Genomic DNA, 27,648 nt, shown 5'->3' with positions numbered 1-27,648 from the left:
CTTAACTTGCACATCTTTGGACTGTGGGAGGAAACCGGAGCACCCGGAGGAAACCCACGCACATACGGGGAGGATGTGCAGACTCCGCACAGACAGTGACCCAAGCCGGAATCGAATCTGGGACCCTGGAGCTGTGAAGCGATTGTGCTATCCACAATGCTACCGTGCTGCCCTGGGAATTACAGGCCAGTTAGTCTTACTTTGGTGGTAGGCAAAGTAATGGAAAGGGTACTGAGGGATAGGATTTCTGAGCATCTGGAAAGGCACTGCTTGATTAGGGATAGTCAGCATGGATTTGTGAGGGGTAGGTCTTACCTTACAAGTCTTATTGACTTCTTTGAGGAGGTGACCAAGCATGTGGATGAAGGTAAAGCAGTGGATGTAGTGTACATGGATTTTAGTAAGGCATTTGATAAGGTTCCCCATTGTAGGCTTGTGCAGAAAGTAAGGAGGCATGGGACAGTGGGAAATTTGGCCAGTTGGATAACAAACTGGCTAACCGATAGAAGACAGAGAGTGGTGGTGGATGGCAAATATTCAGCCTGGAGCCCAGTTATCAGTGGTGTACCGCAGGGATCAGTTCTGGGTCCTCTGCTGTTTGTGATTTTCATTACCGACTTGGATGAGGGAGTTGAAAGGTAGGTCAGTAAATTTGCAGATGATACGAAGATTGGTGGAGTTGTGGATAGTGAGGAGGGCTGTTGTCGGCTTCAAAGAGACATAGATAGGATGCAGAGCTGGGCTGAGAAGTGGCAGATGGAGTTTAACCCTGACAAGTGTGAGGTTGTCCATTTTGGAAGGACAAATATGAATGCGGAATACAGGGTTAACGGTAGGGTTCTTGGCAATGTGGAGGAGCAGAGAGATCTTGGGGTCTATGTTCATAGATCTTTGAAAGTTGCCACTCAAGTGGATAGAGCTGTGAAGAAGGCCTATGGTGTGCTAGCGTTCATTGGTCAGGCCACATTTGGAGTACTGTGTGCAGTTCTGGTCGCCACATTTTAGGATGTGGAAGCTTCGGAAAAGGTGCAAAGGAGATTTACCAGGATGTTGCCTGGAATGGAGAGTAGGTCATACGAGGAAAGGTTGAGGGTGCTAGGCCTTTTCTCATTAGAACGGAGAAGGATGAGGGGCAACTTGATAGAGGTTTATGAGATGATTAGGGGAATAGATAGAGTAGACAGTCAGAGACTTTTTCCCCGGGTGGAACACAACATTACAAGGGGACATAAATTTAAGATAAATGGTGGAAGATATAGAGGGGATGTCAGAGGTAGGTTCTTTACCCAGAGAGTAGTGGGGGCATGGAATGCACTGCCTGTGGAAGTACTTGAGTCGGAAACGTTAGGGACCTTCAAGCGGCTATTGGATAGGTACATGGATTAGGGTAGAATAATGGAGTGTAGGTTAACTTCTTAAGGGCAGCACAGTAGCATTGTGGATAGCACAATTGCTTCACAGCTCCAGGGTCCCAAGTTCGATTTCGACTTGGGTCACTGTCTGTGTGGAGTCTGCACATCCTCCCCGTGACTGCGTGGGTTTCTTCCGGGTACTCCGGTTTCCTCCCACAGTCCAAAGATGTGGTTGGGTGGATTGGCCATGAAAAATTGTCCAAAATTCTATGATTAATCTAGGACAAAAGTTCGGCGCAACATCGTGGGCCGAAGGGCCTGTTCTGTGCTGTATTTCTCTAATCTAATCTAATCTCCACTTGGAGAGGCAAGGTTTGGTCAGGAATAGTTAGCATGGCTTTGTCAGAGGGAGGTCATGCCGAACAAAATTGATTGAATTTTTTCAGCATCTAACCAAGTGTATAGATGAGGGTAGTGCAGTTGTCTTTCTATTATAGGCAAGGATATCAAAATTAAACCCCCTCTGCTCTGTAACAAAATGGTAGACAGACTTTGGGGAGTCACAAGGTGAGTTTCTGCAGAATTTTCAGTCTCTGCTCTTGTAGTCACAGTACAAGTATTTATAATGGTTGGTCACATTAGTTTTCTGGTAATGGTAACCCTAAGGATGTTGATGGTGGGGAGATTCAGTGATGATAATGTGAAACAGGAGACAGTTAGAATAGTTGAGTCTGAAGGTACCAAATGTATGGATAAGTGTTTCAGCAGCAGATAGATACAGAGGGGGCTGGTTTAGCTCAGTTGGCCGGATAGCTTGTCGCTGATGCAGAGCGAGGCAGCAGCGTGGGTTCAATTCCCGTACCAGCTGAGGTTATTCATGAAGTACATTTTTTTCGACGCCAGAAGCAAAGCAGGTAAGGCAGATGAACTTGGAGCACTTTTTCATACTTGCAATTACGATGTTGCGGCTATCACAGAAACATGGTGAAAGGAAGGACAGGATTGACAGCTGAACATTGGAGGATATAGATGCTTCAGGAGAGATAGAGGGGGATGTAAAAGGGGTAGGGGAGTAGCATTACTGGTTAAGGAGAATATTATAGTCGTACTGAGGGAGGACACCTCGGAGGGCTCATACAATGAGGCAATCTGGGTAGAGCTCAGGAACAGGAAGGGGGCAATCACAATGTTGGGTGTTTATTACAGGCCCCCAAACTGCCAGAGAGAGATAGAGGAGCAGATAGGAAGAGAGACACTGGATAGGTGCAAAAGTAACAGGGTTGTTGTGGTCGGGGATTTTAATTTCCCCAATATTTACTGGGACTCACTTAGTGCTAGGGGCTTAGATGGAGCAGAGTTTGTAAGGTTTATCTAGGAAGCCTTCTTGATGCATTTTGGTGATAGTGACCACAATTCGATTACGTTTACTTTAGTGATGGAAAGGGATAGGTATAAACCGCAGGGCAAGAGTTATTGCTGTGGGAAAGGCAATTATGATGCGATGAGGCAAGACTTAGGATGCATCGCCTGGAGAGGAAAACTGCAGGGGATGGACACAATGGAAATGTGGAGCATGTTCAAGGAACAGCTACTGCATGTCCTTGATAAGTATGTACCTGTTAGGCAGAGAGGAAGTGGTTGAGTGAGGGAACCATGGGTTACTAAAGCAGTTGAAACACTTGTCAAGAGGAAGAAGGAGGCTTATGTGAAGATGAGACGTGATGGTTCAGTTGGGTCGCTTGAGAGTTACAAGTTAGCTAGGAAGGCTCTAAAGAGAGAGCTAAGAAGAGCCAAGCGAGGACATGAGAAGTCTTTGGCAGGTAGGATCAAGGATAACCCTAAAGCTTTCTATAGGTATGTCAGGAATAAAAGAATGACTAAGGTAAGAGTAGGGCCAGTCAAGGACAGTAGTGGGAAGTTGTGCGTAGAGTCCGAGTAGATGGGAGAGGTGCTAAATGAGTATTTTTCATCAGTATTCACACAGGAAAAAGACAAAGTTGTCGAGGAGAATACTGAGATACAGGCTACTGAACTAGAAGGGCTTGAGGTTCATAAGGAGGAAGTGTTAGCGATTCTGGAAAGTGTGAAAATAGATAAGTCCCCTGGGCCGGAGGGATTTATCCTAGGATTCTCTGGGAAGCTAGGGAGGAGATTGCTGAGCCTTTGATCTTTAAGTCATCTTTGTCTACAGGAATAGTGCCAGAGGACTGGAGGATAGCAGATGTTGTCCCCTTGTACAAGAAGGGGAGTAGAGATAACCCCGGTAACTATAGACCAGTGAGCCTTACTTCTGTTGTGGGAAAAGTCTTGGAAAGGTTTATAAGAGATAGGATGTATAATCATCTGGAAAGGAATAATTTGATTAGAGATAGTCAACATGGTTTTGTGAAGGGTAGGCCATGCCTCACAAACCTCATTCAGTTCTCCGAGAAGGTGACCAAACAGGTGGATGAGGGTAAAGCAGTTGATGTGTATATGGATTTCAGTAAAGCGTTTGATAAGGTTCCCCACGGTAGGCTATTGCAGAAAATACAGAGGCATGGGATTCAGGGTGATTTAGCAGTTTGGACCAGAAATTGGCTAGCTGATAGAAGACAAAGAGTGGTGGTTGATGGGAAATGCTCTGACCGGTGTCCAGTTACTAGTGGTGTGCCACAAGGATCTGTTTTGGGGCCGTTGCTGTTTGTCATTTTTATAAATGACCTGGAGGAGGGCGTAGAAGGATGGGTGAGTAAATTTGCAGATGACACTAAAGTCGGTGGAGTTGTGGACAGTGCAGAAGGATGTTACAAGTTACAGAGGGACATAGATAAGCTGCAGCGCTGGGCTGACAGGTGGGCTAATGGTAAGATTCTTGGTAGTGTGGACGAGCAGAGAGATCTCGGTGTCCATGTCCATAGATCCCTGAAAGTTGCCACACAGGTTGAGAGGGTTGTTAAGAAGGCGTACGGTGTGTTAGCTTTTATTGGTAGAGGAATTGAGTTTCGGAGCCATGAGGTCATGTTGCAGTTGTACAAAACTCTCGTGCGGCCGCATTTGGAGTATTGTGTGCAGTTCTGGTCGCCACATTATAGGAAGGATGTGGAAGCATTAGAAAGGGTACAGAAGAGATTTACAAGAATGTTGCCTGGTATGGAGGGAAGATCATATGAGGAAAGGCTGAAGGACTTGAGGCTGTTTTCATTAGAGAGAAGAAGGTTAAGAGGGGACTTAATTGAGGGATACAAGATGATCAGAGGATTAGATAGGGTGGACATTGAGAGCCTTTTTTCTCGGATGGTGATGTCCAGCACGAGGGGACATAGCTTTAAATTGAGGGGAGATAGATATAGGACAGATGTCAGAGGTAGGTTCTTTACTCAGAAAGTAGTAAGGGCGTGGAATGCCCTGCCTGCAACAGTAGTGGACTCGCCAACACTAAACGCATTCAAATGGTCATTGGATAGGCATATCGACGATAAGGGAATAGTGTAGAGGGACTTTAGAAGGTTATCACAGGACGGTGCAACATCGTGGGCCGAAGGGCCTTTACTGCGCTGTAATGTTCTATATGTAGATAGTCCAACCAGGGAAGGGGCAGAACTGGACCTGGTATTGGGGAATGAGCCTGGACAGGTGGTAGAAGTTTCAGTAGGGGAACATTTTGGAAGTAGTGACCACAATTCCATAGGTTTTAGGATACTTTTGGATAGGGATGAGGGTAACCCTTGCGTTAAGGTGCTAAACTGGGGAAAGACAAATTCCGATAACATTAGACAGGAATTGAAGAATTTAGATTGGGTGCGGCTGTTGGAGGATAAATCAACATCGGACATGTGGGAGTCTTTTAAGCGACAGTTTATCAAGATTCAGGAAAGTCATGTTCCTGAGAGAACAAAGGATAAGTAAAGGAAGTTTAGGGAGCCTTGGCTATCGAGGGATATTATGAACCTCGTCAAAAGAAAAAGAAGAGTTTTGTACGGTCTAGAATGGTGGGGACAGTCAAAACCTTGAGTATAAAGAGTGTAGGAAGGTACTTAAGCCGGAAATTAGGAGGGGTCATGAAGGATTAAGGTGGAAAGGATTGGACACTTAAGGACAGCGGTCGGGAATATATGTGCTGAGCCAGAGGAAATGGGCGAGGTACTAAATGAGTACTTTGGATCAGTGTTCACCAAAGAAAAGGACTCTGTGCAAGATGATTCCTGGAGTGTGTGGACAGTCTGGGTCATGTTGACATTGAAAAGGAGGTAGATATGTCTCCTGGGTCGGATGGGATTTACCCCAGAATACTGAGGGATGCAAGGGAGGAAATTGCTGGGGCCTTAACTGACATCTTTGTATCCTCATTGGCTACAAGTGAGATCCCAGAGGGCTAGAGGATAGCTAATGTGGCACTGAAGGTAGAAGGGACAATCCAGGAAACTATAGGCCGGTGAGCCTCATGTCAGTAGTAGGTAAATTATTGGAGAGAATTCTCAGGGACAGGATTTATACCCATTTGGAAACAAATGGACTCATTAGCGATAGACAGCATGGTTTTGCGAAGGGGAAGTCGTGCATCACTAACTTGATCGTGACAAAGATGATTGATGAGGGGAGGGCGATGGATGTTGTTTACATGGACTTCAGTAATGCCTTTGACAAGGTGCTTAATGGCAGACTGGTACATGTGGGTGGCAAGGTAGCACAGTGATTGGCACTGTAGCTTCACAATTCCAGGGCCTCAGGTTCGATCCCCAGCCCAGGTTCGATTCCCTGGGGATGGTTTAGCACAGTGGGCTAAACAGCTGGTTTGTAATGCAGGACAATGCCAGCAGTGCGGGTTCAATTCCTGTACCTGCCTCCCCGAACAAGCGCCGGAATGTGGCGACTAGGGGCTTTTCACTAACTTCATTGTAGCCTACTTGTGACAATAAGCGATTATTATTATTATTATTATGCCCTCCAGACCAGGCAGCATCCTCGTAAATCTCCTTTGCACCCTTTCCAAAGCATACACAGCCTTCCTATAATGAGGCAACCAGAACTGGACACAATATTCCAAGTGTGGTCTAATCAGGGTTTTATAAAGCTGCAACAAAACCTTGCGGCTCTTAAACTCAAAATCTGTTAATGAAAGCCAACACACCATATGCCTTCTTAACAACCCTATCAACCAGGGTGGCAACTTTGAGGGATCTATGTACATGGACCTCAAGGTACGTGTTCCTCCACACTTCCAAGAATCCTGCCTAAAGGACAGCACAGTGGTTAGCATGATTGCTTCACAGCGCCAGGGCCCCAGGCTCGATTCCCGGCTTGGGTCACTGTCTGTGCAGAGTCTACACATTCTTCCCGTGTCTGTGTGGGTTTCCTCCGGGTGCTCTGGTTTTCTCCCACAGTCCAAAGATGGGTAGGTTAGGTGGATTGGCCATGCTAAATTGCCCTTAGTGTTTAAAAATGTTAGATGGGATTACGGGTATTGGGTGATGTGGGGCTTAAGTGGGCTGCTCTTTCCAAGGGCCGGTGCAGACTCGATGAGCCGTATGGCCTCCTTCTGCACTATAAATTCCATATTTTAACCCTGAATTCAGCATTCAAAGTTGACCATCCCAAAATGAATCACTTCACATTTATCTAGGTTGAACTCCATCTGCCACTTATCAGCCCAGCTCTGCATCTTGTCAATGTCCTGTTGTCACCTCCAACAGCCCTTGATACTATCTACAACTCCACCAACCCCTTTGTGTCATTGGCAAACTGACGAACCCACCCTTCCACTTCCTCATCCAAGTCATTTATAAAAACCACAAAGAGCAGAGGTCCCAGAACAGATCCCTGCGAGACACCACTGGTCACCGACCTCCAGGCGAAATACTTTCCATCTATGACCATTTGCTATCTTCTTTCGGCCAGCAAATTCTGTATCCACAGGGATCTAAGCTGGGGCCTCTGTTGTTTGTAGTATACATAAACGATTTGGAGGAAAATGTAGCCGGTCTGATTAGTAAGTTTGCGGGTGACAGCAAGGTTGGTGGAGTGGCAGATAGTGTTGAGGATTGTCAGAGGATACAGCAGGACATAGATATGTTGGAGACTTGGGCAGAGAAATGGCAAATGCAGTTTAATCCAGACAAATGCGAGGTAATGCATTTTTGTAGGTCTAACATAGAGGGGAAATATACTGTAAATGGCAAAACTCTTAGGAATATGGAAAGTCAGAGAGATCTGGGCGTGGAGGTACACAGATCTTTGAAAGTGGCAACACAAATGGACACCGTAGTCAAGAAAGCAAACGGAATGCTTGCCTTCATTGGATGGGGCATCAAGTATAAAATTGTCAAGTCATGCTACAGTTGTATAGAACCTTGGTACGGCTGCACTGAATATTGCGCACAATTCTGGTCACCACACTACCGAAGGATGTGGAGGCTTTGGAGAGGGTGCAGAGGATTACCAGGATGTTGCCGGGTCTAGAGGATGCTAGCTATGTGGAGAGGCTGAACAGACTCGGACTGTTTTCAGTAGAAAGACGGAGGTTGAGGGGTAACCTGATAGAGGTCTACATGATTATGAGGGGTATGGATTGAGTGGATAGGTAGGCACTCTTTCCCAGGGTGGAGGGGTAGTCACCAGGGGAATAAAGTTTAGTGGAGATGTGCGAGGCAGGTTTTTTACGCAGAGGATAGTGAGTGCCTGGAACCTGTCGTATGAGGAACGGTTGAGAACTCTGGGTCTGTACTCGGAGTTTAGAAGGATGACGGGGGATCTTATTGACACTTACAGGATACTGCGAGGCCTGGATAGAGTGAAAAACTAGAACCAGAGGACACCATCTCAGACTAAAGGGACGATCCTTTAAAACAGAGATGAGGAGGAATTTCTTCAGCCAGAGGGTGGTGAATATGTGGAACTGTTCACCGCAGAAGGCTGTGGAGGCCAAATCACTGAGTGTCTTTAAGACAGAGATAGATAGGCTCTTGATTAATAAGGGGATCAGGGGTTATGAGAAGGCAGGAGAATGGGGATGAGAAAATATCAGCCACGATTGAATGGTGGAGCAGACTCGATGGGTCGAGTGGCCTAATTCTGCTCCTATTTCTTATGGTCTTATGGAACATGTTGCCGGGGAGGCAGATACATTAACGGCATTGAAAAGGCATCTCGACAAACACATGGATAGGATGGGTATAGAGGGATATAGCACAAGGAAGTACTGAGGGTTTTGGCCAAGAGAGATATCATGACCGGTACAGGCTTGGAGGGTGGAAGGACCTGTTCCTGTGCTGTATTGTTCTTTGTTCTTTAAATTGGAATGGGATGAACTTAATACCTTACAGTGAACAGAAGCAAAATGTGGAATAAAAAGAGAAAATACTGATAAACCCAGGAGATCTGGCAGCATCTGTGGAGAGAGAAATAGAAACAAAGATTTGGATCTAAATGACCCTTCTACAGGAGGAAAATTTGTACTGAACTCAAAACCATGTTTGAGGTAAGAGACAAGCATTGATCAGATGGATTCTAGCCTGTGCAGACATTGTTCGCTTTCAGAAAGTTTAAACTTTTCTTATCATTTAGAGTATTACAATAGGCATTACAAAACACAGGTTAGTTTTAAAGTTCCCAATACTTTAATATAAAGTGAGATACAAAGTATATACATCATATACTCATTGCTGTACACATTGCAACATGATGGGTTTCACCCAGATCCCGAGCAGCATCTGTGAATCTGCACAAGTCTTCTGCTGATTTGGCTGATGTAGGAGTTACTGTAACATTTAAACTATACAAACAGGTATGACAGAAGTACAGACGAATTTCAATACATTGGTACCTATCGAGACATTATTAAAACATCCAACTGAGTCATACTGTCGTTTATAGCTTCTGCACTAATTTGAAGTTAGCAATTAGACTGACTTTTTTCAAACGTGTGTTATACCTTTTCACAGGCAATTCTCATTTACAAAATGTAGTTATAATAATAATTTAAACTTGATATTATCAGAAAGTTTATGATATTCTTTTACTTGTTGATTTCCTTCACCCGATGCCAAGAGGGAGTGAAACAAAGTTTAGTGATCGGAATGTTAAAAAGTGTTATTTCACCATTAAAACTCACTACTTTAATCACTAGCTAATATGAAGTAATTATTTGGCTGTGAAAGGGCCTCAAGTGTTGTCGTGCCACATTTCTCCATTATCTAATCATAGAAAACAAACAATGATGAAGGCATCAACGCACATCAGAACCAAGTATTCCATCTCCCAGAGTATACAATCATAACATTGCACTTAATTGATGTGTATCCAGAGTTATTCCCCAGCACTGGGAGCGTCTCTATTCAGGAAAATCTAATTCTATGCCCAATTACTGTGGTCAGGTATGTTCCTACCTTTATGTCACATTCATGCACAAAATATGAGTGAGTGAAATATGCAGACCTCACACATATTTCAAATTTAGGTTCCATGTTATTGCTGAGTGTCCAGGATGCTGTGCTAACACAACTGGGTGTACTAATATAGCATATATCCACCAATCAGGCAATTGTTTACAACTGCTCATAAACCATGAAGCCCATGGAAAACAAACAGGAGAAATGTATCAAAAACAATATCAGAACAAACTGGACTTTGTGCCCTAGATCAGAATTTGGGTCATTGGAGATTCAAGAGAAACAGCAATATCAGGAAAATGACGTGGAGCAAAGACAGCCCCCTCCCTCACACCCAGTGCCCAGGACTGCTGGACAACGCGAGGGGCTGGAATCTCCGCTGCCCACCACCGCTGACAGGTTTCCTGATCTGGAGGAGAATCGAGTGTTGGCCAAAAACACACGATTGGGGAATGCTGTGGTCTCCAGCCTGCGGCCGCAGTGAGCTACATGCCAGTGCCATCATGTAAATGGGTCATTTGCATCCAATTAACAGGCTGGAAGCCCAATTCTCTATCCCCCCCCGGGATGCACCAGCTCCCTCAGCCGAGATTCAGGCAGGAATGAATTGGTGAAGGTATTTTCAAGCATGGCCCTGATGCAGTGAGTCAGAGCACAGCAGTGGTGCCCCCCAAAGGCCATCGGAAGGTCCCCCTCCCACCCACAACACAAATCCTGCCCCCCCCCCAGTGAACTCCCATCAGAGATCCTCTGCCTGAAAGCGGAAGGGTAGACCAGGCAGTAGGGTGAAAGATCACTGCATTGTCACTTAACCTTTCCTAATGTCTGCTTCCCCAGAGAAAAGTGTCTACAGCAGCAGATATTGCAAGTGTCAGAGGCTTCCTGGAAAGCCAAGTACACTTCAAAGGGCTTGAAATCCCTGGCTAGTGCAATGTATTGCTGTGTGAAATTGAATGGAAGATTTGCATTTCAAAGACTATCAAGGAATCTCGAACTAGGGGTCTCTGTTTAAACTAAGGGGTTTAACTGAGATGAGGCGCAATTCTTTCTCTCAGAGTGTCGTGACGCTTTGTTACACTCTTTGAATATTTTTAAGGCAGAGGTGGATAGATTCTTGGGAAGCAAGGAGTGGGTAGGTTGTCAGGGGAAAGGGGGATGCAGATTTGATCTTATAGAATCGTGGAGCAGGCTCAAAGGGCCTGGAGGTCAACCTCTGCTTCTATTTTGTCTGTACAACATCACCTCTGTCCAAATGTTGAGTAGAGACATTGTACAACACAGGTTCTATCCTGTTGTCCAGAACAGACACAGCAGAACACAAGTTCCATCACAGTGTCCAGGTCACAGACACTGTACTAAACCAGCTCTATCCATGTGTCAAGAGGAGAGACACTACAACAGCGAGTGTTTCCCCAATCCTTCATCTGTTCACTTTAAAACAAACTTCAATCAGCATTTTTACATCTGTTAGTTTAACAGTTGAACTTGCAGTGAAACACTCACATAAAGAACTTTCCTCGTTCTGCATTTCTTTCCAATTAAAAAAAGTTACACATTTCAAATTCACTTTAAAAAGAGCTCTGATCTTAATATTACTTTCTCAGAACATGAGACTAGATAGGTAAAAGAGGCACTATATCTGGAGTAGTGGCTTACATTCAATTTGAAAAAAATTAATGCAAGCTAAAATCTCAGTTCATCATTTGCATTATCCCCACTGTAAATGTAGGTCAATATGCTACAACTTTTATATCAACATTTTTACATGTACGGACCATGAACACATATCTAAAAATTAATGTTTCAAATGTGCTATTTTCCAAAGGATTAAATTCAACTGTAAAGTGTCAAGGTGAACACCAGCCACAAATGTAAATTGCATTTCTATTGAATGCATTAGATTAAATGTGCTGCTTATTCACAAGTGTTTTGAACTAATACAAAATAATTGTGTATACATACCAGCAGCTGTTTGAGTCTCCAGCAAATTCAGTATTAAAATGTTGTATCTGACACATTTAGTGATTTGGGATAAGAATCAGGTTTTTTTACAGGTTAAAAAGAAAAAAAAAATCAAAATTGGAAAACAGAACAACTGAAAATTAGAAAGCAAATCAGTAACACACCTGACAACCATGTGTACAGACTAGGTGGCATTTTGCCCACTACTAGAGTCCGAACAAAATGAAATGCCTGTGAAATAACTCAAAAATCTCATTTAAACAGCACTCGCCTTTCAGCTAGAAGTTACCCATCCTGAGACTAACTTTAATTTAACTTCCTTTTCAACCAGTTTGCTATTTCTACTCTTACAACTCAAGGGCACCAAGGATGGGCAATAATCGTCGGCCCAGTTAACAGATGGCCACATCCCGTAAAGGAATTTGAAAAAAAACGAATTCTTCAAATTTATCTCCACAATTAAATCTTCAAAAGATTGTGTGTTAAGGATTAGTTTTTCATTTGAAGTGTTGAAAATAAGTTATTGCTTTGAAGATTACTTAGTTCAAGGCAGTAGTCATTCAGGTTATTCTAGATTTTTCTTTGCACTAAGACTTTCTGGAAGAGCAGGGACAATGTTAGAACCAAAACATCAACTTCATTTATTTTGACAGGATTTCTTTTTAAACTTCTCGAATATAAAAACAATATCACATTTGTCCCAGCTAAGCTATTCAGAAATGACAAATTGATTATTTAAGTTTAGAAATAGGTTAATGTCACATTTTAGATGAGTGCTCCCTTCATACTGTCCCCATCAAATACTCCCAGGACAGGTACAGCACGGGGTTAGATACAGAGTAAAGCTCCCTCTACACTGTCCCCATCAAATACTCCCAGGACAGGTACAGCACAGGGTTAGATACAGAGTAAAGCTCCCTCTACACTGTCCCCATCAAACACTCCCAGGACAGGTACAGCACAGGGTTAGATACAGAGTAAAGCTCCCTCTACACTGTCCCCATCAAACACTCCCAGGACAGGTACAGCACGGGGTTAGATACAGAGTAAAGCTCCCTCTACACTGTCCCCATCAAACACTCCCAGGACAGGTACAGCTCGGGGTTAGATACAGAGTAAAGCTCCCTCTACACTGTCCCCATCAAACACTCCCAGGACAGGTACAGCACGGGGTTAGATACAGAATAAAGCTCCCTTCATACTGTCCCCATCAAACACTCCCAGGACAGGTACAGCACTGGGTTAGATACAGAGTAAAGCTCCCTCTACACTATCCCCATCAAACACTCCCAGGACAGGTATAGCACAGGGTTAGATACACAGTAAAGCTAGTGTACATTGCCCCCTATCAAACACTCCCGGGACAGGTACAGCACGGGGATAGATACAGAATAAAGCTCTCTCTACACTGTCCCATCAAACACTCCCAGGACAGGAACAGCACGGGGTTACATACAGAGTAAAGCACCCTCTATACTGCCCCCATTAAACACTCCCAGGACAGGTACAGCACCGGGATAGATACAGAGTAAAACTCTCTCTGTACTGTCCCATCAAACACTCCCAGGACAGGTACAGCACGGGGTTAGATACAGAGTAAAGCCCCCTCTACACTGTCCCCATCAAACACTCCCAGGACAGGTACAGCACGGGGTTAGATACAGAGTAAAGCTCCCTCTATACTGTCCCCATCAAACACTCCCAGGACAGGTACAGCACGGGTTTAGATACAGAGTAAAGCTCCCTCTATACTGTCCCCATCAAACACTCCCAGGACAGGTACAGCACGGTGTCAGATACAGGGGAAAACTTTCTCTACACTTTCCCATCAAACCACCTAAGAGAGGTAGAGCATGGTTTAGGATGGGATAGACAGAGTAAAGCCCATACCAGCCTCCCCGAACAGGCGCCGGAATGTGGCGACTGGGGGTTTTCACAGTAACTTCATTTGAAGCCTACTTGTGACAAGAAGCGATTTTCATTTTCATTTCACCTCTGTTCTAACAATGTGTCTCAAATCCAATCTCAGTCGTTTTTCTGTAGTTGTGTTAATATATCTTTTTCCACAGTAGGCCATACCAAATATTAGTAGGATTACTGTCGGCAAAATCTTTTCAAATAGGATGATTGTCAGGTACATTAAACTTAAAGGTTAAATAAACATTAATGCCACCATTTAATGAATATTTGTTCTGCAAAGCAGAGATGGGTTAGCAGAAGGGAACCATTATGAAATAATTTTGGTTGGTTGGATGTTTTTGGACAGAAGAGATCAGCATTCACGTTTAAAGCTTTGTTGGGGAAATTTGCAAAGCAAAGCCTGAGAACGAGATTTGGATTACAAATAGAATAACTTGTTGCTGAATTGGAACTTTAGTCGATTTAGAAACTGTGTTGTAAATCTGTGCTGCCACCTTTAATCAGTTATCAAACTCTGCTGATCCAGGTGAATAATCAGAGAGGATGAGGTAAAGGGAGAAAGGGACAAGAAGGAAGGAATTAGCCCACAGCAGCTCCATGTCTTTTTACCATTGTGGATTTTTCAGCTGTGGCAATGTTTTCACTTTGGTAATTGCTGAGGTCTTACATACTCACCTGAATACCAACATGTAACCACATTGTGCAATAAGTACAGCTGCTGTCTACAGTCGTTGAAAGTTTTCACAGTTCTTGGGCAATATATAAAACATATAAACAAGCTGAGTGACAGATTTAATAATTTAAAATAAAGGAACAAAAACCTGATTGGTGCAAAAAAGAAAATGTTCTGCAGCACCCAATGGTCCTGTACATTTTGCATTTGCAAACAGACAACTTTGATCAGGAATGCTTGGTATCATTGCAAAGAGAAGAATTGAGATCATAAACTTACAATCATCACAATCTCATCTTTTAAAAAAATCTTTCAGATCCTCTCCACCATTTAATGCAGCCCATTTTCACATTGCAGTTTGGAGCAGGAAAAGGTGTGGCCCTGTGATGGCATGACCCTCCCTGCTGAGCATGGCCTGTGTCATACTGGAAGGCCCCCAAATCGCAGCTTCTTTTTAACAGGCTTTAAATTCATCAGTCTCCGAAGGTCCTCGTCACCTTCAGATTCGTCCATCTCGTCATCTGCTGAAATGAGAATCTGTAAACCGCATTTAATAATGAGAACTGGAAATCACATCAATATCAGCAGTCAGCACCTACGATCAGAAATCAGAATTTAATTTGATCTTCTGGCTTCCTACATATCCTGCTTGTATTTGTCAGGGTTTGAAGTAGCTTAAGAACATAAAGTAGAACTTGGAGTATGACACATGGCTCCTCGAACCTGCTCCCCGTTATAACCCGCACGAGACCTATGGGGACGGACCAATTAGCCTCTCCGTAAATCTCGTGGAATACAAGCTTTCCCGCCGAGGGGCGGGGCCATCAACGGAGTAATTGACTTTGGCAATAAAAGCTCAGCCCGAGTGGGAGCCGCGCAGAGTAATCCCGGCTGGCACCTCCAGTGTATTGTGTAAATAGATGTTTATTAATAAAACCAACTCTCTTTACGCCTCTCATTGTGGACTTCTCTGTGCTCACTAAATTGGCGATGAGAGTAAAAGTGGAGGTACAGTGGAGACGATTGTTATCACTAAGGAGGGAGTGATGGGCAAGCTAATGGGGCTAAAGGTAGACAAGTCTCCTGGCCCTGATGGAATGCATCCCAGAGTGCTAAAAGAGATGGCTAGGGAAATTGCAGATGCACTAGTGATAATTTACCGAAATTCACTAGACTCTGGGGTGGTCCCGGTGGATTGGAAATTAGCAAACGTGACGCCACTGTTTAAAAAAGGAGGTAGGCAGAAAGCAGGAAATTATAGGCCAGTGAGTTTAACTTCGGTAATAGGGAAGATGCTGGAATCTATCATCAAGGAAGAAATTGCGAGGCATCTGGATAGAAATTGTCCCATTGGGCAGACGCAGCATGGGTTCGTAAAAGGCAGGTCGTGCCTAACTAATTTAGTGAAATTTTTTGAGGACATTACCAGTGCAGTAGATAACGGGGAGCCGATGGATGTGGTATATCTGGATTTCCAGAAAGCCTTTGACAAGGTGCCACACAAAAGGTTGCTGCATAAGATAAAGATGCATGGCATTAAGGGTAAAGTAGTAGCATGGATAGAGGATTGGTTAATTAATAGAAAGCAAAGAGTTGGGATAAATGGGTGTTTCTCTGGTTGGCAATCAGTAGCTAGTGGTGTCCCTCAGGGATCCGTGTTGGGCCCACAATTGTTCACAATTTACATTGATGATTTGGAGTTGGGGACCAAGGGCAATGTGTCCAAGTTTGCAGATGACACTAAGATGAGTGGTAAAGCAAAAAGTGCAGAGGATACTGGAAGTCTGCAGAGGGATTTGGATAGGTTAAGTGAATGGGCTCGGGTCTGGCAGATGGAATACAATGTTGACAAATGTGAGGTTATCCATTTTGGTAGGAATAACAGCAAACGGGATTATTATTTAAACGATAAAATATTAAAGCATGCCGCTGTTCAGAGAGACTTGGGTGTGCTAGTGCATGAGTCACAGAAGGTTGGTTTACAAGTGCAACAGGTGATTAAGAAGGCAAATGGAATTTTGTCCTTCATTGCTAGAGGGATGGAGTTTAAGACTAGGGAGGTTATGTTGCATTTGTATAAGGTGTTAGTGCGGCCACACCTGGAGTATTGTGTTCAGTTTTGGTCTCCTTACTTGAAAAAGGACGTACTGGCGCTGGAGGGTGTGCAGAGGAGATTCACTAGGTTAATCCCAGAGCTGAAGGGGTTGGATTATGAGGAGAGGTTGAGTAGACTGGGACTGTACTCGTTGGAATTTAGAAGGATGAGGGGGGATCTTATAGAAACATTTAAAATTATGAAGGGAATAGATAGGATAGATGCGGGCAGGTTGTTTCCACTGGCGGGTGACAGCAGAACTAGGGGGCATAGCCTCAAAATAAGGGGAAGTAGATATAGAACTGAGTTTAGGAGGAACTTCTTCACCCAAAGGGTTGTGAATCTATGGAATTCCTTGCCCAGTGAAGCAGTTGAGGCTCCTTCATTACATGTTTTTAAGGTAAAGATAGATAGTTTTTTGAAGAATAAAGGGATTAAGGGTTATGGTGTTCGGGCCGGAAAGTGGAGCTGAGTCCACAAAAGATCAGCCATGATCTCATTGAATGGCAGAGCAGGCTCGAGGGGCCAGATGGCCTACTCCTGTTCCTAGTTCTTATGTTCTTATGTTCTTATGTACAGACGGTGCTGCTAACTGTTGGAAGCACCGTCATTTCTACTGGTACTACTGGAAAAAGGTTTGCATTAATTTCAAAATGCAGCTCTTTGAGAGACTGGATGTGTTCGATGTCAGCTTGGGAGACTGGATGCAATCCACAGATCGAATGCAATACTTTTTCAGGGCTAACACTTTAAGTGGTGAGCGACAGACAATAATACTCTAGACTGCCTTTGGATCTCACCTTCAGCATCTGCTGTCTCGGACTCGGTAAGTCATTTGAGGGGATGGTAATGCTAGTGGTGAACCATTATAACCACAAGACGTTGGTCATTGTGCAACATTTTAACATAGCTAAGAGGACCCAAGGAGATTAAGTTACTGAGTTCTTAATGTATTTGAGGAAACTAGCTGAATTTTGTCATTATGGCCCTTCCCGAATTGCTGCGGGACCAATTGGTCTGTGGCATTAACAATATGCTGGCCCAAGGAAAGTTACTGGCCGTGCCACTGTTAGACCTGAAGAAGGCCGTAGAAATCTCCCTTTGGAGAGAAAGTACAAAGGAGCGAGTGCAGGAGCTCTGAGGGATGGAAGTGCCCACTTTGGGATTCGCCCCCTCCCACCATATGGCACCTCCCAAAATGGAACCCTTGGAACCCCACCCCGAGCCGAACATTGCGGAGGTCAAGTCTGATGGCCGAGGACTGAGTCAGCCAGGCAGGATACCACCCCCAATACGTGGAGGGCGACCCCCAGATGATGCAGGGCGTGCAGGAGGAGAAGCTGCAGGGAGCAGAAACTGCAGGCCAGCCAACAAACACGGTGCCCCACCCGAGGCAGCGGGCAGCCAAACACACCGTCCCACCCGAGGCAGCGGGCAGCCAACAAACACGGTGCCCCACCCGAGGCAGGGGGCAGCCAACAAACACGGTGCCCCACCCAAGGCAGCGGGCAGCCAACAAACACGGTGCCCCACCCGAGGCAGGGGGCAGCCAAACACACCGTCCCACCCGAGGCAGCGGGCAGCCAACAAACACGGTGCCCCACCCGAGGCAGGGGGCAGCCAAACACACCGTCCCACCCGAGGCAGCGGGCAGCCAACAAACACGGTGCCCCACCCGAGGCAGCGGGCAGCCAAACACACCGTCCCACCCGAGGCAGCGGGCAGCCAAACACACTGCCCCACCCGAGGCAGGGGGCAGCCAAACACACCGTCCCACCCGAGGCAGCGGGCAGCCAACAAACACGGTGCCCCACCCGAGGCAGCGGGCAGCCAAACACACCGTCCCACCCGAGGCAGCGGGCAGCCAAACACACCATCCCACCCGAGTCAGGGGGCAGCCAAACACACAGCCCCACCCGAGGCAGCGGGCAGCCAAACACACAGCCCCACCCGAGGCAGCGGGCAGCCAAACACACTGCCCCACCCGAGGCAGCGGGCAGCCAACAAACACGGTGCCCCACCCAAGGCAGGGGGCAGCCAACAAACACGGTGCCCCACCCGAGGCAGGGGGCAGCCAACAAACACGGTGCCCCACCCGAGGCAGGGGACAGCCAAACACACCGTCCCATCCGAGGCAGCGGGCAGCCAAACACACCGTCCCACCCGAGGCAGGGGGCAGCCAAACACACCGTCCCACCCGAGGCAGGGGGCAGCCAAACACACCGTCCCACCCGAGGCAGCGGGCAGCCAAACACACAGCCCCACCCGAGGCAGCGGGCAGCCAAACACACTGCCCCACCCGAGGCAGCGGGCAGCCAAACACACAGCCCCACCCGAGCCAGGGGGCAGCCAAACACACTGCCCCACCCGAGGCAGGGGGCAGCCAACAAACACGGTGCCCCACCCAAGGCAGGGGGCAGCCAAACACACCGTCCCACCCGAGGCAGCGGGCAGCCAACAAACACGGTGCCCCACCCGAGGCAGCGGGCAGCCAAACACACCGTCCCACCCGAGGCAGGGGGCAGCCAAACACACCGTCCCACCCGAGGCAGGGGGCAGCCAAACACACAGCCCCACCCGAGGCAGGGGGCAGCCAAACACACCGTCCCACCCGAGGCAGCGGGCAGCCAAACCACCGTCCCACCCGAGGCAGCGGGCAGCCAACAAACACGGTGCCCCACCCGAGGCAGGGGGCAGCCAAACCACCGTCCCACCCGAGGCAGCGGGCAGCCAACAAACACGGTCCCCCACCCGAGGCAGCGGGCAGCCAAACACACCGTCCCACCCGAGGCAGGGGGCAGCCAAACCACCGTCCCACCCGAGGCAGGGGGCAGCCAAACACACCGTCCCACCCGAGGCAGCGGGCAGCCAAACCACCGTCCCACCCGAGGCAGCGGGCAGCCAAACACACCGTCCCACCCGAGGCAGCGGGCAGCCAAACACACAGCCCCACCCGAGGCAGCGGGCAGCCAAACACACTGCCCCACCCGAGGCAGCGGGCAGCCAAACACACTGCCCCACCCGAGGCAGGGGGCAGCCAAACCACCGTCCCACCCGAGGCAGCGGGCAGCCAAACACACTGCCCCACCCGAGGCAGGGGGCAGCCAAACACACTGCCCCACCCGAGGCAGCGGGCAGCCAAACACACCTGATTCGACGATTCCCGGTGGATAAAGGGGTCTGGAGCAAAACCCCCCGGGATTTATGGTGCGGACTCGGAGTGGGGCGAGGAGAAAAACGGCAGCAGCTCCCCTGGAAAAGCGGGGGAAGGTGGACAAAATGGCGGCCGGTGGAGCCCCTGAGGAGTGGAGGCAGTGGGCTGAGGAGCAGCAGGCGGCCCTTCTGCGCTATTTTACGGAGCTGAAAGGGGAGTTGTTGGAATCCCTGAAGGTGACGACTAGTAAGCTGCTGGAGACCCACTGGTGCTGGTGCGGTTCCATCGGTTCAGTGACCGGGAGTGTGTTCTCCAATGGGCCAAGAAGGTGAGGAGTAGTAAGTGGGAGAATTCGGTAGTGCGTATCTACCAGGACTGGAGTGCGGAGGTGGCCAAGCGGAGAGCCGGGTTTAACCGGACGAAGGCGGTGCTCCATGGAAAGCAGGTGAAGTTCGGCATGTTGCCGCCTGCGCGCCTGTGGGTCACCTACAAGGACCGGCATTACTACTTTGAGTCCCCGGAGGAAGCGTGGGCCTTTGTGCAGGCTGAAAAGCTGGACTTGAACTAGAGATTGGGGACTGAGAGAGTTTTTTAAAATTTCTGTATCACTGTTTATGCTGTTGCGGGTTATTCTGTTTGTTTCTGTTTTTTCTCTTGCTTTCGGACGATGTGGGTTATGGTTTTGTGTTTTTAAGGGGGGTACTGGGGTTTGTGGTTGATCTGTGTCTTTGTTTGTACGGAGTTGGTGGTTGGGTTGGGATGGCTGTTTGGGAGCTGCGTTGGTGGGGTGGGGCAGTGTGAAAGCGCGGGCTTTTCTCTGGTTTCCCGCACTGCGGGTCGAGGGGGGTGGAGAGGGGGCGTCGCGGCTAGGAGGGGTCCTAGCCTGGGGGGGGAATACCGGGTTGCTGCTGGATTGGCCAGGGAGGAGTTGGTGCGGGTCGGGGTGAGGTTCTATCGCCATGGGAAACGGGCCAAATGGGTGCTGGCCAGGGGCGAGCAGTCGATAGGCTATGGCTAGTCGACGGGGGAGGGTGGCGGGGTGCCCCCGATCTGGCTGATTACGTGGAACGTGAGGGGGTTGAATGGGCCGGTTAAGCGGGCCCGGGTGTTTTCGCATCTGAAGGGGCTGAAGGCGGACGTGGCCATGCTCCAGGAGACCCACCTGAAGGTGGCGGACCAGGTACGTCTGAGGAAGGGGTGGGTGGGGCAGGTTTTCCATTCGGCGCTCGACTCGAAGAGCCGGGGGGTGGCGATCCTGGTGGAGAAGAGGGTGGCGTTTGAGGCGTCTGAGGTTGTGGCTGATAGTGGCGGCAGATATGTGATGGTGAGAGGCAAGCTGCAAGGGGAGACGGTGGTGTTGGTAAATGTGTACGCCCCAAATTGGGATGATGCTGGTTTCATGAGGCGTATGTTGGGCCGCATTCCTGGCCTGGAGGTGGGGGGCTTGATCATGGGAGGGGACTTCAATACGGTGCTGGATCCCCTACTAGGTTGTTCTAGTTCAAGGACAGGCAGGAGGCCGGCGGCGGCCAAGGTGTTGAGGGGGCTTATGGACCAGATTGGAGGAGTGGATCCCTGGAGGTTCAGGAGGCCGAGGGCTCGGGAGTACTCTTTTTTCTCCCATGTGCACAGGGTTTATTCCTTCATTGATTTCTTTGTTTTGAGTAGGGGACTGGTCCCGAGGGTGGAAGAGGCCGAGTATTCGGCTATTGCGATTTCGGACCATGCTCCGCATTGGGTGGATTTGGAGATGGGGGAGGTGCGGGACCAGCGCCCACTTTGGCGTCTGGACGTGGGGTTGTTGGCTGATGAGGAGGTTTGTAGGAGGGTCCGGGGATGTATCGAAAGGTACCTCGAGGTCAATGATACTGGGGAGGTCCAGGTGGGGATGGTGTGGGAGGCTCTGAAGGCAGTGATTAGGGGGGAGCTGATCTCCATCCGAGCCCATAGGGAGAGGGGAGAGAGTAGGGAGAGGGAGAGACTGGTGGGGGAGCTGTTGAGTGTGGATAGGAGGTACGCGGAGGCCCCGGAGGAGGGATTGCTGGGGGAGCGACGCAGCTTGCAGGCCAAGTTTGATTTATTGACCACCAGAAAGGCGGAGACACAGTGGAGGAAGGCGCAGGGAGCGGTCTATGAGTATGGAGAGAAGGCGAGCAGGATGCTGGCGCACCAGTTTCGTAAGCGGGACGCGGCTAGGGAGATTGGTGGAGTGAAGGATAGGGGTGGGAATGTGGTGCGGCGGGGGCAGAGGTCAATGAGGTCTTTAGGGACTTCTATAGGGAACTGTACCGGTCGGAGCTTCCGGCGGTGGGAGGGGGAACGGAGAGTTTTTTGGACAGGCTCCAATTTCCACGGGTGCAGGAGGAGCAGGTGGAGGGACTGGGGGCGCCGATCGAGTTGGAGGAGCTGGTCAGTGGGATTGGCCACATGCAGTCGCGGAAGGCGCCGGGACCGGATGGGTTACCGGTTGAATTTTATAAGAAATACGTGGACCTGCTGGGCCCCCTGTTGGTTAGGACCTTCAATGAGGCATGGGAGAGGGGTGTTCTGCCCCCGACGATGTCTCGGGCACTAATCTCCCTGATCCTGAAGCGTGATAAGGACCCCTTGCAGTGCGGATCATACAGGCCGATTTCACTGCTGAATATAGACGCCAAGTTGCTGGCGAAGATCTTGGCCACTAGAATAGAGGACTGGATGCCGGGGGTGGTACATGAAGATCAGACGGGTTTTGTGAAGGGGAGGCAGCTGAACACTAACGTGCGAAGGCTGCTAAATGTGATAATGATGCCGGCAGCAGAAGGAGAGGCGGAGATTGTGGTGGCATTGGATGCGGAGAAGGCCTTTGATAGGGTTGAGTGGGGGTACTTGTGGGAGGTGTTGGAGAGGTTCGGGTTTGGGGTGGGGTTTATTAAATGGGTGAGGTTGCTGTACGAGGCCCCGATGGCGAGTGTAGTGACAAATGGGAGGAGGTCCGAGTACTTCAGGCTCCACCGTGGGACGAGGCAGGGGTGCCCCCTGTCCCTCTTGCTTTTTGCGTTGGCTATTGAGCCTCTTGCCATGGCTCTCAGGGAATCGAGGGGGTGGAGGGGTTTGGTGCGAGGGGGGGGAGGAGCACCGAGTGTCACTGTATGCAGACGACTTGCTGCTGTATGTAGCAGACCCGGTGGGGGGAATGCTGGAGGTGATGGAGATTCTTGCTGAGTTCGGGAGTTTCTCGGGATATAAATTGAACCTGGGCAAGAGTGAGCTGTTTGTCGTACACCCGGGGGATCAGGAGGAGGGGATTGGCAGGCTCCCACTAAAGAGGGCAGTGAGGGGTTTTAGGTACCTGGGGGTTCAGGTGGCTAGGAGCTGGGGGACTCTGCACAAGCTCAATTTTACTAGGGTGGTGGAGCAGATGGAGGAGGAATTTAAAAGGTGGGACATGCTGCTGTTGTCATTGGCGGGTAGAGTACAGTCCGTTAAAATGACGGTGCTCCCGAGGTTTTTGTTTTTATTTCAGTGTCTCCCCATTTTCATTCCGAGGGCCTTTTTTAGGAGGGTGAACAGCAGCATTCTGGGATTTGTTTGGGCGCACGGGACTCCCGAGGGTAAGGAGGGTCTTTTTGGAGCGGGGCAGGGATAGAGGGGGGCTGGCGCTGCCCAACCTCTACTATTGGGTGGCTAACGTCTCGATGGTACGCAAGTGGGTAATGGATGGGGAGGGGGCAGCATGGAAATGGATGGATGGCGTCCTGTGGAGGCACGTGCCTGAAGGCACTGGTAACGGCGCCGCTGCCGCTCCCTCCAGCGAGGTACACTACGAGCCCGGTGGTGGCGGCTACCCTCAAAATATGGGGGCAGTGGAGGCGACACAGGGGGGAAGTGGGGGGCTCGGTGGAGGCTCCGCTGTGGGGGAACCACCGGTTTATCCCAGGGAACATGGATGGTGGGTTCCTGGGGTGGCACAGGGCGGGCATTAGGAAATTGGGAGACCTGGTCATTGATGGGAGGTCCGTGAGCCTTGGTGAACTGGAGGAGAAGTTTGAGCTCCCCCCGGGGAATATGTTCAGGTACCTTCAGGTCAAGGCGTTTGCTAGGCGACAGGTGGAGGGGATCCCTTTGCTGCCCCCGCGGGGGGTAAGGGATAGGGTGCTTTCGGGGGTGTGGGTTGGAGATGGGAAGGTGTCTGACATCTACCAGGTAATGCAGGAGGTGGGGGAGGCGTCAGTAGAGGAGCTGAAGGCTAAGTGGGAGGTGGAGCTGGGGGAGCAGATTGAGGAGGGGACATGGGCGGACGCCCTGGAGAGCATGAACTCCTCCTCTTCATGCGCGAGGCTTAGTCTCATCCAGTTCAAGGTGCTGCACCGGGCCCACATGTCCGGATCTAGGATGAGTAGGTTCTTTGGGGGCGAAGACAGGTATGTCAGGTGTTTGGGGAGTCCAGCGAACCATGCCCATATGTTCTGGGCATGCCCGGTACTGGAGGAGTTCTGGAAGGGGGTGGCGAGGACGGTGTCGAGGGTGGTTGGATCCAGGGTCAAGCCAGGCTGGGGACTCGCGATATTTGGGGTTGGAGTGGAGCCGGGAGTGCAGGAGGCAAAAGAGGCCGATGTTTTGTCCTTTGCGTCCCTAGTAGCCCGGCGGAGGATCTTGCTGCAGTGGAAAGATGCGAGACCTCCGAGCGTGGAGACCTGGATTAATGACATGGCGGGATTCATTCAGCTGGAGAGGGTCAAATTCGCCCTGAGGGGGTCGGTACAAGGGTTCTTTAGGAGGTGGCAGCCTTTCCTCGACTTTCTGGCTCAACGATAAGGTACTTGGTCAGCAGCAGCAGCAACCCGGGGAGGAGGGGGGGTAAGGGGGGAGGGGGGAGAGAGGGGGGAGGGTTTAGGGGGATAGTGTTTAAGTTAATTTGATTATTATTAATTTAATTTATTTTGTTGTTCATTGGGGTGGGGGGGGGGGGGGGGGGGGGCGTTGTTATATGCGTGGTTACGGGTGCCAGGGTGTTTATTATTATTGTTATTGTTATTATTGTTCTGTTGATATATTTTTCAAAAAAATTCCAATAAAAATTATTTTAAAAAAAAATGTCTGGTGGCCAAGGAGGGATCGAGCGTCTGGCCCAACACTGCAGTGATTTCCAGGGAGAGGCGGTGGCGTAGTGATATTGTAGCTGGATCATGACCTGGGGACCTGGGTTCAAATCCCACCACAGCAGGTTGTGGAATTTAAACTCATTAAAATACCTGGAATTAAAAGTCTAATGATGATCATGAAACCATTGTCAATTGTCAGAAAAACGTGTCTGGTTCACTACCGTCCTTACCTGGTCTGGCCTACATGTGAATCCAGCCCTACAGCATTGTGGGTGACTCTCCAGGGTAATGAGGGATGGGCAATGAGGGATGGGCAATGAGGGATGGGCAATAGAACATAGAACGATGCAGCGCAGTACAGGCCCTTCGGCCCACGATGTTGCACCGACATGGGAAGTCAAAAACTAAAGGCCATCTAACCTACACTATGCCATTATCATCCATATGCTTATCCAATAAACTTTTAAATGCCCTCAATGTTGGCGAGTTCACTACTGTTGCAGGTAGGGCATTCCACGGCCGCACCACTCTTTGCGTAAAAAACCTACCTCTGACGTCTGTCGTATATCTATTACCCCTCAATTTAAGTCTATGTCCCCTCGTGCTAGCCACCTCCATCCGCGGGAGAAGGCTCTCGCTGTCCACCCTATCTAACCCTCTGATCATTTTGTATGCCTCTATTAAGTCACCTCTTAACCTTCATCTCTCTAACGAAAACAACCTCAAGTCCATCAGCCTTTCCTCATAAGATTTTCCCTCCATACCAGGCAACATCCTGGTAAATCTCCTCTGCACCCGTTCCAACCTTCTAACCTATTGCTCCAGTTCGCACCCCGGAATCTAGTAAACCTCCTCTGAACCGCCTCCAATGCATTTACATTCTTCCTAAAGGGTCATCTGGACTCGAAACTTTAGCTCTTTTCTCTCCCTACAGATGTTGCCAGACCTGCTGAGATTTTCCAGCATTTTCTCTTTGGTCTATACTTCAAAGTTGATAAGTTGTTACATTTGAGGTTTATAAGATTATTATATTTTGGGAGAGTAACTTTAAATTTAGGGAAAATTAAGTGCTGTCTGCTGGTTTTCCATCTGGATGCCGATGAGGCCATTGGTTCCTCGGAGGACGGCAGTCAGAGCCACGTTCCTGATATCACAATTGTAATGACCTCCAATTGGCTTTATTGATTGGCCAATTGGAGTATGAGCTCCCTCAATGATAGCTCATTGAGGGGGCCCATATAATCACCTGTGTAGGCTTTGTGAGTCAGTCTTAAGTAGACTGGACTGCTAGCAGCACTGTTTGTAGCTGTTCCTGTAATATCATTATTGTAAATAAATATTGGTGTGGTGACGGAACTCCTGCCTCCCGTGGATTACTACAACAACGGTTCTGTTGGACAGGAGGGAAGGAAGAAGAGGTGAAGAGCAGTGCTGATAGGAGATTCGTTAGTTAGAAGAACAGACAGGCGTTTCTGTGGTCACAGACATGACCCCCAAGATGACATGTTGCCTCCCTGGTGTCAGGATCAAGGATGTCATGAAACGGCTGCAGGACATTCTTCTAAGTGAGGGTAGACAGCCAGAGGTTGTGTTCCACATTGGTAGTAATGACTTAAGCAGGAAAGGGGATGAGGTCTTGAAAGCAGATTTCAGGGAGCCATGAAGGAAATTTGAAAGGAGGAGGTGTAAGGCAGTAATTTTAGGATTATTTCTTGTCCCACATGCTAGTAAACATAGAAGAATTGAGAGATTGAACACATTCAGATTTATTGTCACATGTTTAGAGGTACATGGCTGGAGAACTGGTGTGGGAGGGAGGGCATTGGATTTCTGAGGCATTGGGATCAGTTCCGGGGCAGGTGGGACCTGTACAAGATGGACGGGTTGCACCTTAGTGACCGGGACTAACATCCTGGCAGGGAGATTCCCTCGTGCTGTTGGGGAGGGTTTAAACTAGATTGGCAGGGGAATGGGAATGTGAGAGGGAGCTCACTTCTGAGGGAAGAAAAACTGGTGAAATTACACTGTGATGAATGTAGAAATTTCAGATATATTATAGATATTTGGTACAGTAAGGATTAAAAGTCTGGGTTAGTATGCATAACTGCTGCAGTAGTGTTGTTAAAAATCCTGGTTTGCATAACAGCTCGGCCTTTTGGGAGACAGAGGTACAATTAAAGCATCATAAAAGTTTGGGCTACTGGATTTTTGTTTGGATTAAGAGGGTTCCCTGTGGATTCATTAATTAGAGACATTGTGTTTAGTAAGTTGATGCAACTGATGGGAGGAGCGAGAGTATCAGACATTTTTCAGAAAAGCAGTTTAGTTTTAGATTGGGAGTGAACAGAAGGCAAGCACCTACCCTCAATACAGTCCAATTTGGCAGCACGGTGGCGCCGTGGTTACCACTGCTGCCTCACGGCGCTGAGGACCCAGGTTCGATCCTGGCCCCGGGTCAGTGTGTGTGAAGTTTGCACATTCTTGTCTGCATGGGTTTCACCCCCACAACCCAAAGATGCGCAGGTTTGGTGGGGATTGGCCATGCTAAATTGCCCCTTAATTGGAAAAATCATTGGGTACTCTAAATTTATTTTTAAAATGCAGTTCAGTTAAAAATCTGTCTGTAGATAGACGAGCAGTTTCTTTCCAAGCAGTTCAGAGTCTTAGTTGTGTGGCTGGAAGGCAAACTGAAACAAACTGAGAGGCAGCTTCTGAAGAAATACAGTTTCTGCATGGTTCTGACAGGGGGCAGGTCTCTTTCTTGAAAGCCATCTCAAATGATCTCTCTTTTTCAAAGTGGAGTTTCAAGGCATCTCTGTACAGCAAGTATTCCTGAGTGCTTTTTAAAAATAAATTTGGAGTACCCAATTCTTTTTCCCCAATTAAGCGGCAATTTAGAGTGGTCAATCCACCTGCCCTGCACATCTCTGGGTTGTGGGGGTGAAACCCACGCAGACGCAGAGAGAATTTGCAAACTCCACACGGACAGTGACCCGGGGCCGGGATTGAACCCGAGTCCTTGGCGCCGTGATACAGCTGTGC

General features: G+C 48.5%; 1 protein-coding gene across 1 annotated transcript in view; it reads right to left on the bottom strand.

The window, feature by feature from the left end:
- Positions 1–27,648, bottom strand: part of LOC119973697 (store-operated calcium entry regulator STIMATE-like) — a 194,117-nt gene that overhangs the window by 20,019 nt on the left and 146,450 nt on the right. The window contains exon 8 of the mRNA XM_038812072.1: positions 14,700–14,810. Coding sequence (XP_038668000.1) covers positions 14,700–14,810 — 111 coding nt within the window. The remainder of the gene's footprint in view (positions 1–14,699; positions 14,811–27,648) is intronic.

Source organism: Scyliorhinus canicula, chromosome 11, assembly GCF_902713615.1.
Source record: "Scyliorhinus canicula chromosome 11, sScyCan1.1, whole genome shotgun sequence".
Taxonomy (NCBI): Eukaryota; Metazoa; Chordata; class Chondrichthyes; order Carcharhiniformes; family Scyliorhinidae; genus Scyliorhinus; species Scyliorhinus canicula.
The sequence above is the reverse complement of the archived record's forward strand: the minus strand, read 5'-3'. Positions and strand labels throughout refer to the sequence as shown.